At 35.1% G+C, this 16188-nt stretch overlaps 3 protein-coding genes across 4 annotated transcripts in view; 2 read left to right on the top strand and 1 right to left on the bottom strand.

Moving 5' to 3' along the window:
- Positions 1 to 1406: 1406 nt before the first annotated feature.
- On the bottom strand, positions 1407 to 3525 carry LOC11407507 (uncharacterized). The gene is made up of 2 exons (XM_003591171.4): positions 3190 to 3525; positions 1407 to 2284 (listed from the first exon to the last, which is right to left on the bottom strand). Exons 1-2 carry the CDS (start codon positions 3263 to 3265, stop codon positions 1545 to 1547), a joined length of 816 nt encoding a protein of 271 aa, XP_003591219.1. The 5' UTR covers positions 3266 to 3525; the 3' UTR covers positions 1407 to 1544.
- Positions 3526 to 4683: 1158 nt separating this feature from the next.
- On the top strand, positions 4684 to 9393 carry LOC11405946 (lon protease homolog, mitochondrial). The gene is made up of 9 exons (XM_024775416.2): positions 4684 to 5025; positions 5720 to 5806; positions 6323 to 6353; positions 6766 to 6937; positions 7269 to 7396; positions 8251 to 8381; positions 8485 to 8589; positions 8784 to 8897; positions 9112 to 9393. Exons 1-9 carry the CDS (start codon positions 4846 to 4848, stop codon positions 9220 to 9222), a joined length of 1059 nt encoding a protein of 352 aa, XP_024631184.1. The 5' UTR covers positions 4684 to 4845; the 3' UTR covers positions 9223 to 9393.
- Positions 9394 to 12024: 2631 nt separating this feature from the next.
- The window catches only part of LOC11410058 (lon protease homolog 1, mitochondrial), a 34740-nt gene continuing 30576 nt past the window's right edge, over positions 12025 to 16188 (top strand). Inside the window, exons 1-6 of one of the 2 annotated variants that reach the window (XM_024782894.2) lie at positions 12025 to 12497; positions 13429 to 13494; positions 13681 to 13872; positions 13984 to 14049; positions 14219 to 14260; positions 14378 to 14500. In XM_024782894.2, coding sequence (XP_024638662.1) covers positions 12201 to 12497; positions 13429 to 13494; positions 13681 to 13872; positions 13984 to 14049; positions 14219 to 14260; positions 14378 to 14500 — 786 coding nt within the window. In that variant the 5' untranslated portion in view covers positions 12025 to 12200. The remainder of the gene's footprint in view (positions 12498 to 13428; positions 13495 to 13680; positions 13873 to 13983; positions 14050 to 14218; positions 14261 to 14377; positions 14501 to 16188) is intronic. The other variant, NM_001422923.1, reaches the window with a different exon arrangement.

Genomic DNA, 16188 nt, shown 5'->3' with positions numbered 1-16188 from the left:
TAGTCTTCATGACTTCATCTAGCACCATTACATTTTTATTGCTCCAATTTCCATAACTATGAGGATTGCATAATTAAAAATAAGAGGATTATTTATCAAAGTTGAATGGTGACCATGTTTGATGGCTATGAATGAAGTCAAATCCACTTAATCACTGCACGAATGTGATGTGTGGCAATCACACGACGCCGTGAGCCTGCCACATACAGGCATGCTCCTAATCACTGATGGCCTTGTGCATATTTTTAGTTCATGCACTCTGGTGCCTCAATTAGAGTAGAGTTATATTGAACCGTTCCAAAACATATATATTCAAACGATAATTAGCAAGCTGGTAACTAGTAACTGTAGGTAGATTGATATTTTAAACAAACACAATCAATTCATTCAAAAACACACAATCATATACAATTTTGCTACTCTACTACTAGATGAATGTTTTTGGTCTCTTCTAAGATTTGTTACTCTAAACTAAAAGTTACAATCATTTTATTTTGTTGTGTAACATATATGGAGATAGCTTATCTATAGTAGTTTGGCCCTTCAACATTCAGCAATCACTTAAGGTTTAGCAATTTTAGACTATTTTTTTAGTTTAAGGGGAGAGGGAAGAGAGGACTTTGAGGGAGGGAAAGAGAAGAAAATGTTTATAATTTATGTATTTTTTCTTGAGTATTATTAAATGATAAAAAGGTATTGAATAATTTTTCTAGCCTCTAAAATACTCCTCGAACATATTTTTTAAAGTTTCCCCGTATTAGAGGAATTTAGTATTATTTAGAAAAATAAACCTTTTAGTAAAGATGATATAATATTTTTCATTATCTTTCCCTTTCCTCTTCCCGTCTTTTCAAAGTCCTCTCATCTCATACAAAACTCTCAAACATGACCTTAAAGTCTACCGGTTGAGGCTCATCATCACAATAATACTCCCAAGACTTTTTACCAAATTGCTATCAATATATCAATACTCCTTTAGAGCTTCAAAGAGTTCCACATCATTCGTTTTGTTGGTTATGATTTTACAAGACTAAATTAAACTGTATTATTTGAACATCAAAATTCGGACGCCGTAATTAATACCCTATGTTTTGTCTCAATTTCTATTGCTATTAATCTTTTACAACTTTCATGAAGGAAAAAAAAAACAAATAACAACGTATTTAATATCAAATTTTGTTGTCCAAAAAATATTTCTCACGTGACAACACCTCCATGTGATGACCAAGAATAGAATCCACCTCTATAACAGCGACACCTCTAATTAAAGGTGTGTTCTTGTTCAACACCAACACTTGTGATGCATTCAAATATGTTATTTTCTTAAATTATTATAGATATCGAGATGTGAGTGTCGTGTCTAGGTGTGTGCAACTGTGCAAGTACAATAATCGGAAGACAAAATATATATGCAGTGGAAAATGTGCATTTATGCTTTAAAAAAATAGAGGTGAAATTTATACACACTGCTGAAGCAGAGACATTGAAATTGAAGCCCACCTAAATTTTGAACATATATCATTATATGAACTTCAAAATTTTCATCACAGTTCCGAATTTGTTTCATAGCTCTGATATTCCATAGATTCATCCGCATTGGATTCTTCAGTGGGAGATGACTCATACGAACTGGAACGTTCAGAGCGGTCAAAAGTAGGAACTTCGCCATCAAAAGAAGTATATGGAGCGTCAGAGTTTTCATGAACTAATGTTTTACGAACTTCAATTTCACCTGTTTGAACAAATTCCAACAACAAATGCACTCCGTTAATCACATCATAAATCATTAATCCTATTCTGCCACCAACCCAACTGCCCATGTGACTTCCAACAAGATAGCCAATTCTGCCAAGGCTTTGCTCCCCAAAGAACCCTCCCCCGTATGCACCAAACAAAGTGCCAGTACCTCTAAGGAACCCTTCTGTGATTGTACCACCATAATAAATAGCTTCGAAAAAGTCCCATCCAGAAGAGATGATGGGGCCAATAATCCGCTTGGCTTGACGAGAAGCCAATTTCGCGGCCTTTTTACTTTCTTTCTGCGCATGTTTTGCTGCATCTGTTGGGGGCATCCCTTGACTAACAGCGTCAACAAGTGCAGACTCGATTGCTCGTTGCCTTGCTTTTTCAACATGAGTAGATCTAATACTGTAAAAATAGAGTTTGACGCCTTCTTTGACAGCACATGCCAACGTTCCAGAACCCATGTCAAAACAGTTTAATAATGTGAACTTTCCACTCTGGGATGACCCCTCCTCGCCAATAAGCTCCCTGCATTTTTCAGCTGAAAGCAGAAACTTATGTTAGCACAAGCAAACACTACCAGACAGTGTAGTTGACGGTCTTCAACAGTCAAAGATGAACATAATTAGAATTTAAACATGAACATTTTGTAAGAATCATAAAGTCTTTTGTTGCCGAGGAACACTCAATAAGGAAAACATAAAAATACAAAAAAGATGGAATCGGCCATTTTCATTTCATTCCAATAAGGGAGGAATATGAGATCTGTAATCTGCATTCCAGAATAAAAACATGAATGATATAATGATATCTTTCATCAATGTAGACATATATTTACATTTAACTCCATTCAATTTCATTTTATTTCATTCAAATTCTATGCATGTCCAATTATATTTCTCCATTTGCTCGGAGTGAACAAAATAGTCACATACGACTCTGGACATAAAAAATTTAAAAAGTTGTCATCATATCATATTGTTATTAAACTCTTAAAATACAGTGTTCGGATCTAAGTCAAACCAACAGAATTCTAAATTCAATCAGTGCTGTCAAATAGCGGCTTATGGCACAGCGAAATTTGAACAATCATATTATTGTTCGGCAGTAGCCCTACACCTTTTAGTACAAACATCAGGCTGTTAATTTCCAAGCAAACCTTGAATGACAAAATTGAATTCAACACTGAAGCATGGCTTAGCAATAAAAGAAAGAACTTAAAAAAAATGCAGAAATATGAAATCACTAATAAGATTAGGCTACACTACATATAGCAATGTTTACGATCTATCTAAAACTGTGGAGTATCTTCTCCGCTCCAGATCACAAGCAGAAATATGAAATGACTAATAAGCTTAATTAGCGTAAGAGGAATTGAATACGAAAATCAGAAAAATCATCACTCAAGTGGTAAAACCTCCCCTGAATCAGAAATGAATAAAATACCTGTGATACTAAGAGCAACGATGGCGGCGACAATTACGAATAACCGAGCCTTTCTGTTTTGGAAATCCATGGCCATAACTAATTCTCTCTAGATTGATGAGTGTATTATACAACAATTATCGTTTTGAAGATAGTTCAAATGGTTCCAAGAGAAGGAAGAATGTTAATAATGTTGAACAACAACCTTGCTTTCTCGGCGAACTTTCGAAATTGACCGTTGACCGCTCAAACACGGATTCACCGACGCCGTAAAGGAACTAACCCATCCAAGTTCCAGGCAATTAACAACCCGTGGGCTTTAAAGCCCGAGTATTATTATTTGCACCAATTGTTTTTCATACACACACCACCATGAGTAAAATATTATTTTTTTCCCTGGCCTGATTGGATGAATAGCTTAGGAACACGTTTTTCCGTAGCGAATAATCTAATCTTTTCACGAAATTATGTGAATGTATATTGTTGGTTCCATACAATTTCATGCACAGGTTTAAGGAGAATAATGGGGTGTTTTTACATGCTGGACCTATAGAAAACTTATGGTATAGTTGATTGGGAGTGCCTTTAAAATATTAGTTTCATTACCTCCATGATTTCTTTGAATATCATCATTTTTGCAATCTCTGGCTCTTTGTTATGGAATATGAATAAAATAAATACTTTTATCCTCTTCGTGGTCTTAGTCAAGAAGATTATCTCTCATCTTATCTTTTTGTTCATTGCATAGAATGACTTGGCGACATAATTACAAAGTACATTCTTGATGGTAATTGACAACCTTATTGCAAGGCAAAAATATTGGTTTTCTTCTTTGCAAGTGATGTGCTCTATTGTTCCTAAAATCTAATCACTAACTTCTTCTTGAATATTTGTTGTTTTTTTTTACTTTTCAAAGTTAGTCTTGATCAATCGAGTAGTTTCCTCTAAAGGAGTTATTGTTGTATAGTCGATAAAAATTCTCTTGACGAGCTTATGCATATCAAGTTCACATACCACTTTGAAAAGTATCCGGGGTTCAATATAAGATATAGGCTAACGAAAGAAGAAAGAATTCTTGAAAATCTATAAAAACGACTTCCAATCTTGAACCTTAAAAGTAAAACTCTCAAATAAGTTTGGCATAGTCACACTTCTAAAGTGATGCTCACTTCACTTCGCATCATTTCATTTTTTTTTCTTCAATGTAAACCACTTCATTTCACTTTTGTAACATGCAAAATTCAATAATTCCTCGTTATATATGTGAGATTTTGGATAGTGTTGTAAGAAATTTTAGCAAGTATGTGGTGAGAGACTGAGACAACCATTTTATTGATAAAAAGACGCATTGCATGCGGCTTTTTTGGGATGAAATTGATGTTTTATATTTTTATTTTATTTTACATAATAATAATATTTAATTTCTGACTTTTCTTTCAAAAAAAAATATTTAATTTTTAACTTTGTAACCAAAATATAATCTCATGTAAGAAAAAAAAGAAAAACAAAAACAAAAGAGAGACCAAGGGTTTAAGGGGTTTAAGAAATTTGCATACCAGAATCGAACAAACCACTCTCCTCCCTCGTTTTCGCTTCCACCATCAATGCCCTCTTCATAACCCATTTCATCATTCTCTAAACATCGCACAATACTTCAATTCCAGTTCCCCAAATCCAATGTTGAAGCTCATTTCATCCTCTTACATCCACCGCTTAAACCCCTCCGCGTTGCCGTTGGGGTTGAGTCGGATCAACCGCATTTTGGGAGGGAGGTTTTTTTTCTGTTCGGAGTCTGGTCACGGACCCGATCATGCGGTTGATACTCAACATAAAGTGGCTGAGGAGACTCCGGAGAAGGTATCCCATTCCCGAAGATTACCCTATTGTTGGTTTCGGAATTTATTTTTATTACTTTTTATTTGATGAATTGTTTCAAGAGATGTTGTAGTGTTGTTTGGGTTGTAATACTGTGAAGTGTAGCAAAAAATGCTACTCGATCGTATTGCTAGGATGGACACATTCAGGTTCGAACTTAGGGCCTGTTTGGATTGGCTTATTTGAGATTATCTACGGGCATAAGTTTCGAGAGAATGTTTGTTTGGGAGAACTTTTGAAAACAACTTATGACATTTTTCATAAGCTTTTTCCAGCTTATTTTCATAAGTTCTCCAAGATAACTTAAAATGGCTTATAGCGTATAGCATATACATAAACGACTTAACTTTGTTTTATCATTTGCTATAAAAATAGCTTATGTAAGCTTATACATAAGTGCTTGTCATGATAAGAACTTGTGCAATAAGCTGCAAATAAGTTGTTTATCCAAACAGGCCCTTAACATTTGTTTCAGGCTTCTGCAATAAGGTCTTTATTTTCTGAGCCATATGGAGTTATTACCCTACACCTAAATATTTATTAATTACTACCTTGGTTTTATGCTCCCCGTTGCTTTGATGTGATCTTGTTGGAGGATGATTTTTCTTGATGTGATCTTGTTGGAGGCCTTTATTATTCATCATTTCTTTATTGAAGTTTGTGTTGATTATTGTAGGAATCAACTGCAAAAGCAATTGAAGAGAAGATGATAACTGCCGAGAAGCGCCGTTATTTGTTAAATGAGCGGCTTAAGGCCATGAAGGTACAAAACCTTCGTGATTTAGTTTGATTATTGCATAGCTCAAATCCTAGACAAGCTTGTTTTTCTCTGATATCAATGAAAATTCTACAATTCAGAAAGTTGGTTTATTGCATCTTTTATGCCTCTGTTGTACAACTCTTTATGTTAGCCAGCAGGATACTATTGAATTCTTTCTATATGTGGGTAAAGCTCATAATCTTGTTTTATTGCGACAGTCGACAACCTCTCGGATTTAACTAGTTGGCTAAGCTGTGCTTTATGCGCCATTGCTTTGCAGGACCCCTAATTTTATGTGTAGAACTTGAACTCTTTTTTTTTACAAGTCACGGCTACAGCAGACTTTATAGTTTATCATGCGGTCTAGTGATTTTGGTGTGATCTAGGCCTTTGATCTCAACGCAAGTGCAGTTATAATTTATATGTATATGTATAATATGCTTTGCTGAATGCTCTACTTACTGTATAAGTTAGTCTTTGATTCATTTTCTCGTAATTTGAATTTTATTCTATTTGCAGGAATTGAGACTGGAGATTGATGCACTTACTGGTTGGTTATAATTTTTCTTTTATTTTTATAACCAGATGGTGGATTTCTTTTTATAATTTGTTTTTCTGCCCAAAAGACTGATGTAGTGTGTATACAGGTAGGCACAGTGTTTGTTTCTCGAAGGACCTAGATTGTGTCATTGAAATCTTTTTGGCTGCCAAATTACTAAATATGTTCACCTAACTGATTCTTTTTTTTTACCTTTTCTCCTCTTTTTTGTCTCTCTATGAATATCTTTCAAAACTTTTTGTTGTATAGTGCGTATAGGAGTGCTCTTTATATTGTATTTTTGTTTGTGTTTTAGCTAATATTTCTTGTACTTTTGTATGTGATTTAGTTAATAGGTTTTCTGGAGTATACTTTCTAATGAAACTTGTTGCTGTAATAATATAAACTTTACTTTTTATTTCAGGTAAATTCATGGAAAGGATTGAACCTAAGCGAGAAAAATGGCCACCTTGTGTATTACAAGTTATAGATGATGAACTCACAAAGCTACAGTTGTTGGAGGCTAGTCCTAGTGAATTCAGTGTTACCCATAACTACTTGGACTGGTTGACTGCACTGCCTTGGGGTGAATGCAGGTTTGTATACATGAATTTCATTCTTATTACTATTGCTAGAGTAATTTAAATTTATTTAAGATTTTGATGTGTGCTTCATGGAGAATTCATCCCCCCCTATCATCCCTTTGGCGAAGCAGATCTATTTGACAGTTTACATTTAGGATAACTCACTTCTTTAAAAAAAAAAAATTAGGATAACTCACTGAACAAGGTTTTAGGAAGGTCTTTAGAAGTTGACAACTAAAATACATAAGCATAATTTTCATAGGCTTTTGGATGAACTAAGTTTGCATTTTGGAAGTTACTGTCGTGAATATCAGAGTCTGAGTTTGTTAATTTTCCAATCCAGTGATGAGAACTTTAATATTATGCGGGCTCAAAAGATTCTTGATGAAGACCATTATGGATTAACTGATGATGTGAGGGAAAGAATATTGGAATTCATAGCTGTTGGGAAATTGAGAGGGACATTACATGGTAAATACAATCATTTATGTAATGTATCCCAAAGATATTTCTCGGTATTTATTTTGTGGAAGATACTGCCCTGCTAAATGTTGATCTATGTTTTAACGTTTACCATATAATATATTGCTACGGATTCTTGAAACAAGATAGTTGCTTTCATTAAGTATTTTTTTAATCACCAAATATCTTGATGTCCAATTTTTCCTCCTCTCTCGATAAACATTTTATGGCAAGACAAACCTTCTTTGGAGTGTGTCATCGGGCATTTTAACTGGGGTTAGATAGGTTTTTAGTCCCTACCAAATCAAGAGTTTTCAAGTTTAGTCCCTATAAAAATTTAATGGTGCTTTTAGTCCTCCATAATATTATAGTTTGTTGGGTAAAAAAAAAATCATGGTTTGTAAGAATAGTTCCTATTTGAAAAACTTTTTACAAAAAATGGATGCTTTTAGTCCTCCAAAATAGTCTCTATAAAATATCCCTATAAAATACAAATAGCGACTAAAGTGAACGAACAAAAATTTAGGAACTAAACTTGAAAGTTTATTAATTTTGTAGTGACTAAAAACATATTTAACCCTTCTAACTGATGTAAATTTAATTTGAAATTTGAATAACAATTTAAATATTACGGGCATGCTTGACTTGGTTGGACTTTGAGATGTGATGCCAATTCTTTTGTCCAAAATACTATCACGATAAACTTACTCAATTTTATGTGTTTTGCGCTGATTCTAACTCAAAATGCTCTTAAGATATTGACCTCTAAAAGCCAATTCATTTATTTAAAGTTCAATCCATGGTGCTTGCTTCCGGTCTTTGCTAAAAAGGCTGACATGGTTCTTGATCTTTCTTATATGCAGGAAATATTATCTGTCTTTCTGGGCCACCAGGAGTGGGAAAAACAAGTATCGGCCGTTCAATTGCACGGGCTTTGAACCGTAAGTTCTTCCGATTCTCTGTTGGAGGATTAGCTGATGTGGCTGAAATCAAGGTAAATAAAATATCTGTTTCTATCACTAGGTTGAATTGATACCACTACCAGTTATATAGTAATGCGTGGTGGTGTTTTGCATCATTAATATTGAATTTTTCAGGGGGATCATCGAAGATTTATAGGTGCTATGCCAGGAAAGATGGTACAATGCCTAAAGAATGTGGGAACAGGCAACCCTCTTGTTTTGATTGATGAGATTGACAAAGTAAGATGTCGCTTGACAGTTCAATTTATCTGTGGTTATGTGATTTTGTTTCTGATTTCCCTTTGGTGTACGCTCTCCTGATAAGTATAATGCATGAATTCCAGTTTTATTAAATTTTTTACGATTCCTAATCTCATAAATTTTCTACAAAAAGGACAATTAGTATTACTGATACTATTTTAATCAATTGGTAGTTGCAAAGAGGACATGCCAGTGATCCAGCAAGTGCTTTGGTAGAGCTCCTGGACCCCAAGCAGAATACTAATTTTCTGGACGACTATCTTGATGTTCCCATTGATCTATCAAAGGTTAGTATTTTTGATAATCTGGGAGGTTATGTAAGAGTCAGCACAAACGGTTTATTTGTTACATATCTAAAGGGACTTATTTGATCTTTCTATAGCTAGTCTGAATAGTCAAATAATTTCTAAATGGATTATTTTCATTGAGTACCCTGGAATCAAAGTTGGCGAATTGTGAGTGTTTTACCACGACAACTGATGCATTGGAACCATGCTGCAGGTTGTATTTGTTTGCACTGCAAATGTAGTGGAGATGATACCAAATCCCCTATTGGATATGATGGAGGTTGTTCCTATTGCTGAGGAGAGAATGCACATTGCAAGATGTTAATTATGAATTGATCTCATCCTTTATTGTAAATAACTTACTTTCCTAGAATAGGTTAGATAAATTAGCCAACAGAACATTTGTCGTTATGAATTGTATTACCTCTAATTACTGCTACTATTATATGCATTTTGGAATGCAATAGAGAAAGGCATCAAGCCCTATTTCGTGACATGGTATCAACCTAGGCCGATCCAATTTCTTTCATTTGTTCCTTCGTTCATGGTTTTTGGTTTACTCGCAACTAAATCAAGTTCTAGTTTTTTTTTGCTAGCCTTGGATTTTGGCCGCAATTCTCGTGGTCTCTTTAGGTAGCGATTTCCACATTGTGATCCTTGATTCGGTAACTTTGGTACTATTGATCCTCAGATGATCAGTAATTTGCGCTTATTTTCGACTGCTTAAGAAATGTTGAACTATTTGAAGCGTATTTCCAATCCAAACAATGCCGCCAAGCATTTTCAATTGAAGTTAGAGGTAGCCAAATTACAAGTAATGTGATTTATTTGTTGAGGAATATTCTTATGGTTTTTTAAAGTTGAGGACAAAACACTCTACCGTTATACATGTTGTTCCCAAGACTTCTCTTGCAGTTGCTCAAGAGGTCTACAATACTATTAGGCTAGACCAATTTCTCATGAAGCTTCGCACTGAATTTGAGGTTGTCAGAGGTGCTTTTGTTGAATAAGAATCATGTTCCTTATTTGGATACCTGTGTTGGCAAACTTCTTAGGGAGGAACAACACATCCTTGCTCAAGGAATCATGTCACATGATGTTGTCATTTCTAATGTTGGTGAAATCAACTTTGATTTTTGAGATGTTAATTTTTCTAGTGTTGATTGTCTAGTGCGGGATCAGGTGTGCCTGAAAAAGATGATTTCGAAGGGGCCTAAAGTGAAGCGATTGTTTCCAATCCAATTTATTTCTAGTCATTTATCTCTTACGTGTACAAATATTTTGAATTCTTACGAGGATTGACATAGAAAATTGGGTCATCCAAACTCTGTTGTTTTACTAAGGCCCCACAATGTGCGCCAATGTTCATTTATGAATAAGTTGAGTTTATCTCTTGAGTAGGATGTGTAGTGTTCAATTCATGACAGTGATCTAATATGCCGCAGTTGCTTGTATGCTTCCTCTTTAAGGATGGGACGTGCACGCAGAAGACACTTGACGTTTAAGTAAATACGAGAGCTAGGAGGTACTGGGTAGCAAAGTGATCATGCTAAGAGGACCCCTATTTATAGTGATGCATTCTTGTTATATGCTTCATGCTGTCGATATTCTTGCTCCTACAATTTAATGTAGTCCATTACAGATGCAATCTGGTTTATGAAGGGGTAGACTATTTGATTCAATTGAGCTCATGTTAGTAGGATCAAGAAAGTAATCATGTGATAGTTTGTTGGCGCTTAAGACGCTGGAGCACGTTGGTGCCTGACTTATCTAAATGTATAAACAATGTAGCTTATGAGACGATGCAAGAGGTATTGTCTTATGTTGCGCGTCAGGTCTGGGATGTGATATCTTCTAAGGTGGTGCATAAGATATGATCATGTGTTGCACCATGCTATATGACGAGGTGGTCAAATGATGATTCATTCTCAATATTAGACTTGTGTACCATGTTCATGATAAACTTTCTATTTAGACGATCCAAATGATTTCTATTTTTCTAACTTTCCTTTTTTGGTGGTGATTTCTTTTTTAACTAAACCAAACAAATTGCTTCAAAAAAAAAAAACTAAACCAAACAAAACAGTGTTGGACGAACACACTAAAAAACAAAACAAAGTGTGAGAGTGTTACGCATCAAAGACAAAAATCATGCTTCATTCAGTTCTCCGATAAGAAAGGACAGTTTGTTTTTTTTTTGGCTAAATTACCTTTTTGGTCATCTAACTATTTAATTGGTATCGGATTGGTCCTCTAACTAAAAATTAATTTATTTAGGTCCCTTAAGTTTCTCACTGTTACTACATTCGGTCCTTTTCGTTAAATTTAATTAAAAGACGTTAGGGTTCATCAATTTTTGAAAAATAGGAAGAACGCCGTCAACAACAGCAAGAACAAAACTCAACAACATGAACAAACAACAACAACAAAACCCTACAACAAACAATCGCAACAATCCATTAACCACAACAACAAAATCGAGCACTACAAACATAAAATTAGGGTTCTGAAAGGGGGGAAAACAAAAAGGGATAAAATTGAATCTGATAAATCTGTCTTGCTTGAATGACATGAAACGAATTATATACTCAATTACTAACCTTTTTTCGATTATGATTCCTTGTTGAAAGAAAAATTAAATTCAAAATTGATATGGGGTTTCTTCTTGAATTTGATTCTGAGTTTGGGGGTTTGAGATTTTGGTTGATTTGGTTGCTGTGATTTGATGAAGATGATAATGATGTGATAAAGATGATGTTGAAGAAGGGGAAAAGATGCAGAAAAATTAGGTGTTTATAGAGTAGTGATTTCAAGTTGTATGGAGAATTTTATTTTATTTTCAAATTTCTGTTTTGCTTTTTTTTTTATGAAGGTGAATGAGGAAGATGATGAAGAAGTTGAATGAAGATGTCGATTGTATAAAACTTAACGTTTTTTTAATTAAATTTAACAGAAAAGACTAAATGTAGTAACAATGAAAAACTTGGGACGGAAATAAATCAATTTTTAGTTAGAGCAGTAATCCGATACCAATTAAATGATTAGAGAATAAAAAATGTAATTTAGCCTTGTTTTTTTGACAAGCAAGAAAGGACATTTTGGTCATTTAGATAAACGAGGGTTTATGAAGGGCTTTAACAAATCTACATACCAGAATCGAACACACCACTCTTCTTCTTCCTCCGCTTCGCTTCCACCATCAATGGTGGTTACCGCCACCGTCAAAACCCATTCAATTCTCTAAATATCTTCAATTTCAATTTTCACAATTCAATTCACACGTTCACCTAATCCCCAAATCCAATGTTGAAGCTCATTTCATCCTCTTGCATCCACCGCCTGAACCCCGCCGCGGTTCCGGTTCTCCGACCGGCATCTGACTCCGCATCTCCGCTTCTTAGAGTGTTGAATTCTCTCGGCGGATTGAGTCGGAGTAATCGTTATTTGGGAGGGAGGCTTTTTTTCTGTTCGGAGTCGGAATCCGGCGACGGACCCGATCATGTGGTTGATGCTGAAGCTAAAGCGGCTGAGGAGACTCCGTCAAAGGCTGCTTCTTCTGCTATTGTCTCCACCTATCCCAGACCCGAAGATTACCTCACTGTTGGTTTCCGAATTTATTATGTGTTTTTATTATCTTTATTTGCTGAATTTTTCAATGTTTGTTTCTTTCTCGATTCTGAATGTCACGTTTTAATTTGATTGGAAAATGGGGCGCTGAAATTTTGATTCAATGAAGAAATTTAATTTAATAATTACAACTGCAAGTGAAATTTGTGTTTCTTATTATAGATATAGGTGTTGTAGTGTTGTTTGGGTTGTAAATTGTAATATGTGAAATGTAGCAAAAACTGCTAGTTGATCATTGTCTCAAGTCTGAATTTAACATTGTAGTGGAAACTGCTAGTTTCTTATTTTTCATGAAGTTGCAGGCTTCTGCAATGACAATTTTATTGCTTGAGCCAGATGGGGTTTTTATCCTACAACTAAGTATTTATTATTCTTGTGGTTTTTTGTTCGACGTTGCTTTGATGCAATCTTGTTCGAGGATGATTTTCCTTTAAATTTGTTTCTTATCCAATGAGAATAGTAGAATCTATGTTATCGTAGTTTTCTGTCCGGATAGTTGGTTAGTTTTGTTGGTTCACTATATTATATACGATGCATTATAATTCTTACACATTTTCACAAACTTCTCCTTTTGTCTTTCTCTCCGAACTCTTACATCGACATACTCACCATCTAAATGGAGTTGAGTTCAAGCATAGACATATTGTTGAACTTGATATAACACTTTTAAATCGTGCTGTTTTGCCTTTGTTTTGGGATCAGGCATTCTTGACCTCTGATTATATTATCAATAGACTCCTCCCTATTGCTGCCCTAAACTTTGTCATGTCCTATACTAACCTCTTTCATCAACCTCCTTATTATAATTTTATCGAAGAGTTTGGTTCGTCATTTCTTGTTTTTTTTTTCTTTACAGTTTGCTTGATTACTTAATGATTATTTTTTCTCCTTTTTGTTGGATCAGGTTTTGGCTTTGCCGTTGCAACATAGACCTCTTTTCCCAGGATTTTACATGCCAATTTTTGTTAAGGTATGGTGAGTTACGAAGATTGATGATTTAAATATCCATCTTTGCTCATTACAGGCTTCTGGCATAACCATATGAGAATTGTAATCTCTGATCAGTGCATGTATGTGTTCGTGGATTGGTTAAATGTGATTTGGAACGTGAAAGTATTGTGTCTTAATTCTATTGATAATTTTTCCATGCATTTAGGACCCCAAACTGTTGGCAGCTTTACAGGAAAGTCGAGATCGACAAGCCCCTTATGCTGGTGCCTTCCTCCTTAAAGATGAGCCAGACTCTGATCCCAATGTAGTATCTAGCTCTGACACAGAAAAGAGTGTATATGATTTAAAAGGAAAAGAGTTGTTTAACCGTCTTCATGAAGTTGGGACTCTTGCCCAAGTATGTGATTTTGTATGCGGCTTAATAGTTGCTTTATTGCCTTCAACAAATTATTTTTTTAGATTTGATAAACTACCTAACCTTTGTCAATAATCCTGTTTCCAATACCAGATTTCAAGTATCCACGGGGATCAAGTGATCCTGATTGGTCATCGACGTCTGCGCATAACAGAGATGGTTGGTATTGAACATGCTAAAATTAAGAATAAATGGTGTTTGATAATTTTTTGGTGCCATTCTCTCCATATTTGTGCTTGAGTTTGTTTACAGGGATTCGTTTTCTGATAATCATTTGTCTACTGCTTAAGTATTCTGATGACTGTTTTAACACTTTCCTTATTTGCAGGTTAGCGAGGACCCGCTTACTGTAAAAGTTGATCACCTCAAGGCATGTCTTTATTGATTGCTTCCTCATTTTGTATTCTCATTGATGTGGAAGGTTTCGTTTACATTTTTAATAAACAAGCACCTTTTATCTTTTATTGACTTTTACTTCGTGTTGCAGGATAAAGCTTATAACAAAGATGATGACATCATAAAGGCCACATCTTTCGAGGTCATATCAACACTAAGGGATGTTCTGAAAACAAGTTCTCTTTGGAGAGATCATGTTGCAACTTACTCTAAGGTTTAGACTTTCGACCCTTTTGCGCTTGCATTTATTGGAACATGGGAATGGAAAAGGGGATTAGAGTTGTTCTTTGTTTATTTATGTGCTGTGTTTGTTTTCATTGCTGTGCTAGGATTTTTGGAAGTCTAAATGCCACCTTTAATTTTTAGTTTCTGAATTTTAAACAACTTTATTATTATTATTATTATTATTATTATTTTCTATTTTGCAACAAACCCCCAAATGAGTTGACTTCATATGGCTTCTTCCATGCAAACGGCCCTAATGTCAGAGTGCCTAGAGATAATGAACCTTTTTTTTTCTTTCTTTTTTTCAAACGGACCACATTTGATAATGAACCTTAAAAATTAAGATATCTTGATGCCTAGAGAGATTTTATGGAGATCCCTAGAGAAGAAAGGGGTTAGGATTGCTTATACTAGAGCTATCAAGGATGTGTATGAGGGAGCTGCAACTAGTGTGAGGATGCAGGAGGGGCCTACCGATGATTTTCCTATAACAATAGGATTGCACCAAGGGTCAACCCTAAGCCCTTACCTTTTTACTTTAGTTTTGGATGTTCTTACGGAACACATCCAAGAGTTAGCACCGAGATGTATGCTTTTTGCAGATGACGTAGTCCTGCTTGAAGAGTCGAGGGTGGAAATGAATGGGAGGTTAGAGACTTTGAGACAAGCCTTAGAAGTGTATGGCTTCTGCTTTTGTAGAAACAAGACAGAGTATATGGAATGTAACTTCAGCAAAAGCCGGAGTTCTACCTTGGAGGTGAAAGTTGGAGATCATATCATACTCCGAGTTACACAGTTTAAATATCTTGAGTCCATAGTACAAAATGACGGAGAAATAGAAGCAGATGTATATCATTGTATTTAAGCTAGGTGGTTGATATGGAGAAGAGCCTTAGGTGTTAGGTGATAAGAAAGCACTGATTAAGTTGAAAGGAAAATTCTATCAGACAACAGTCAGACTAGCAATGTTGTATGGTACAGAGTGTTGGGTGGTTAAGAACCAACACAAGAATCAAGTGTAGAGGAGATGAGGATGTTTCATTGGATGAGTGGTAAGACTAGACAGGTTAGGATTAGGAATGACACCATTAGAGAGAGTTGGGGTAGCACCTATAGTAGAAAAGACAGTAGAAAATAGGCTTAGGTGGTTTGGGCTATAGAGTAGACATGTAGATGCCGTAGTACGAAGAGTAGATCAGATGGAGGAGAGTCGGATCAAAAAGAGGTAGAGGATTACCTAGAAAAACTATAAGAGAAACGATCAGGAATGATTTAGAGGTTAATGAGTTTGATCAAATATGGTTTATCATAGAACATTATGGCGTAATTTGATCCATGTAGCCGACCCCACTTAGTGGGATAAGGCTTGGTTGTTGTTTGTTTGTTTGATGATAGATTAACAATGAGGGATTGTTCGGATGGGCTTATTTAACATTTAGAGCTTACTTGGGTTTATTTCATAGCATGAGCTCTTATGTTAGTATTTAGATATACTTATAAAAATAGCTTGTAACTTTTCTACAAGCTTTTTCAGCTAGCTTATGAATAAGTGTTTAATTAGTCTCTATAGAATAGCTTATTGAACAACCTCTTGATTAAGAGCCTATTTGTCTTATTTAGCAGTTTCTAAGAAATAATTTGATTTTGATGAGTGTAGTGTAGATGACCGAGAAGATT

Source organism: Medicago truncatula, chromosome 1 (genome assembly GCF_003473485.1).
Source record: "Medicago truncatula cultivar Jemalong A17 chromosome 1, MtrunA17r5.0-ANR, whole genome shotgun sequence".
NCBI classification, from domain to species: domain Eukaryota; kingdom Viridiplantae; phylum Streptophyta; class Magnoliopsida; order Fabales; family Fabaceae; genus Medicago; species Medicago truncatula.
Note: the sequence above shows the minus strand (reverse complement) of the source record. Positions and strands in the feature narration are given on the sequence as shown.

Coding starts and splice junctions, on each gene's coding strand:
- LOC11405946 (XM_024775416.2), top strand. CDS start 4,846: ATGTTGAAGCTCATTTCATCCTCTTACATCCACCGCTTAAACCCCTCC. Junction 6,354..6,765: donor GGAGATTGATGCACTTACTG/GTTGGTTATAAT, acceptor TTTTTATTTCAG/GTAAATTCATGGAAAGGATT. Junction 8,898..9,111: donor TTCCCATTGATCTATCAAAG/GTTAGTATTTTT, acceptor ACCATGCTGCAG/GTTGTATTTGTTTGCACTGC.
- LOC11407507 (XM_003591171.4), bottom strand. CDS start 3,265: ATGGCCATGGATTTCCAAAACAGAAAGGCTCGGTTATTCGTAATTGTC. Junction 2,285..3,189: donor CGTTGCTCTTAGTATCACAG/GTATTTTATTCA, acceptor TTCTGCTTTCAG/CTGAAAAATGCAGGGAGCTT.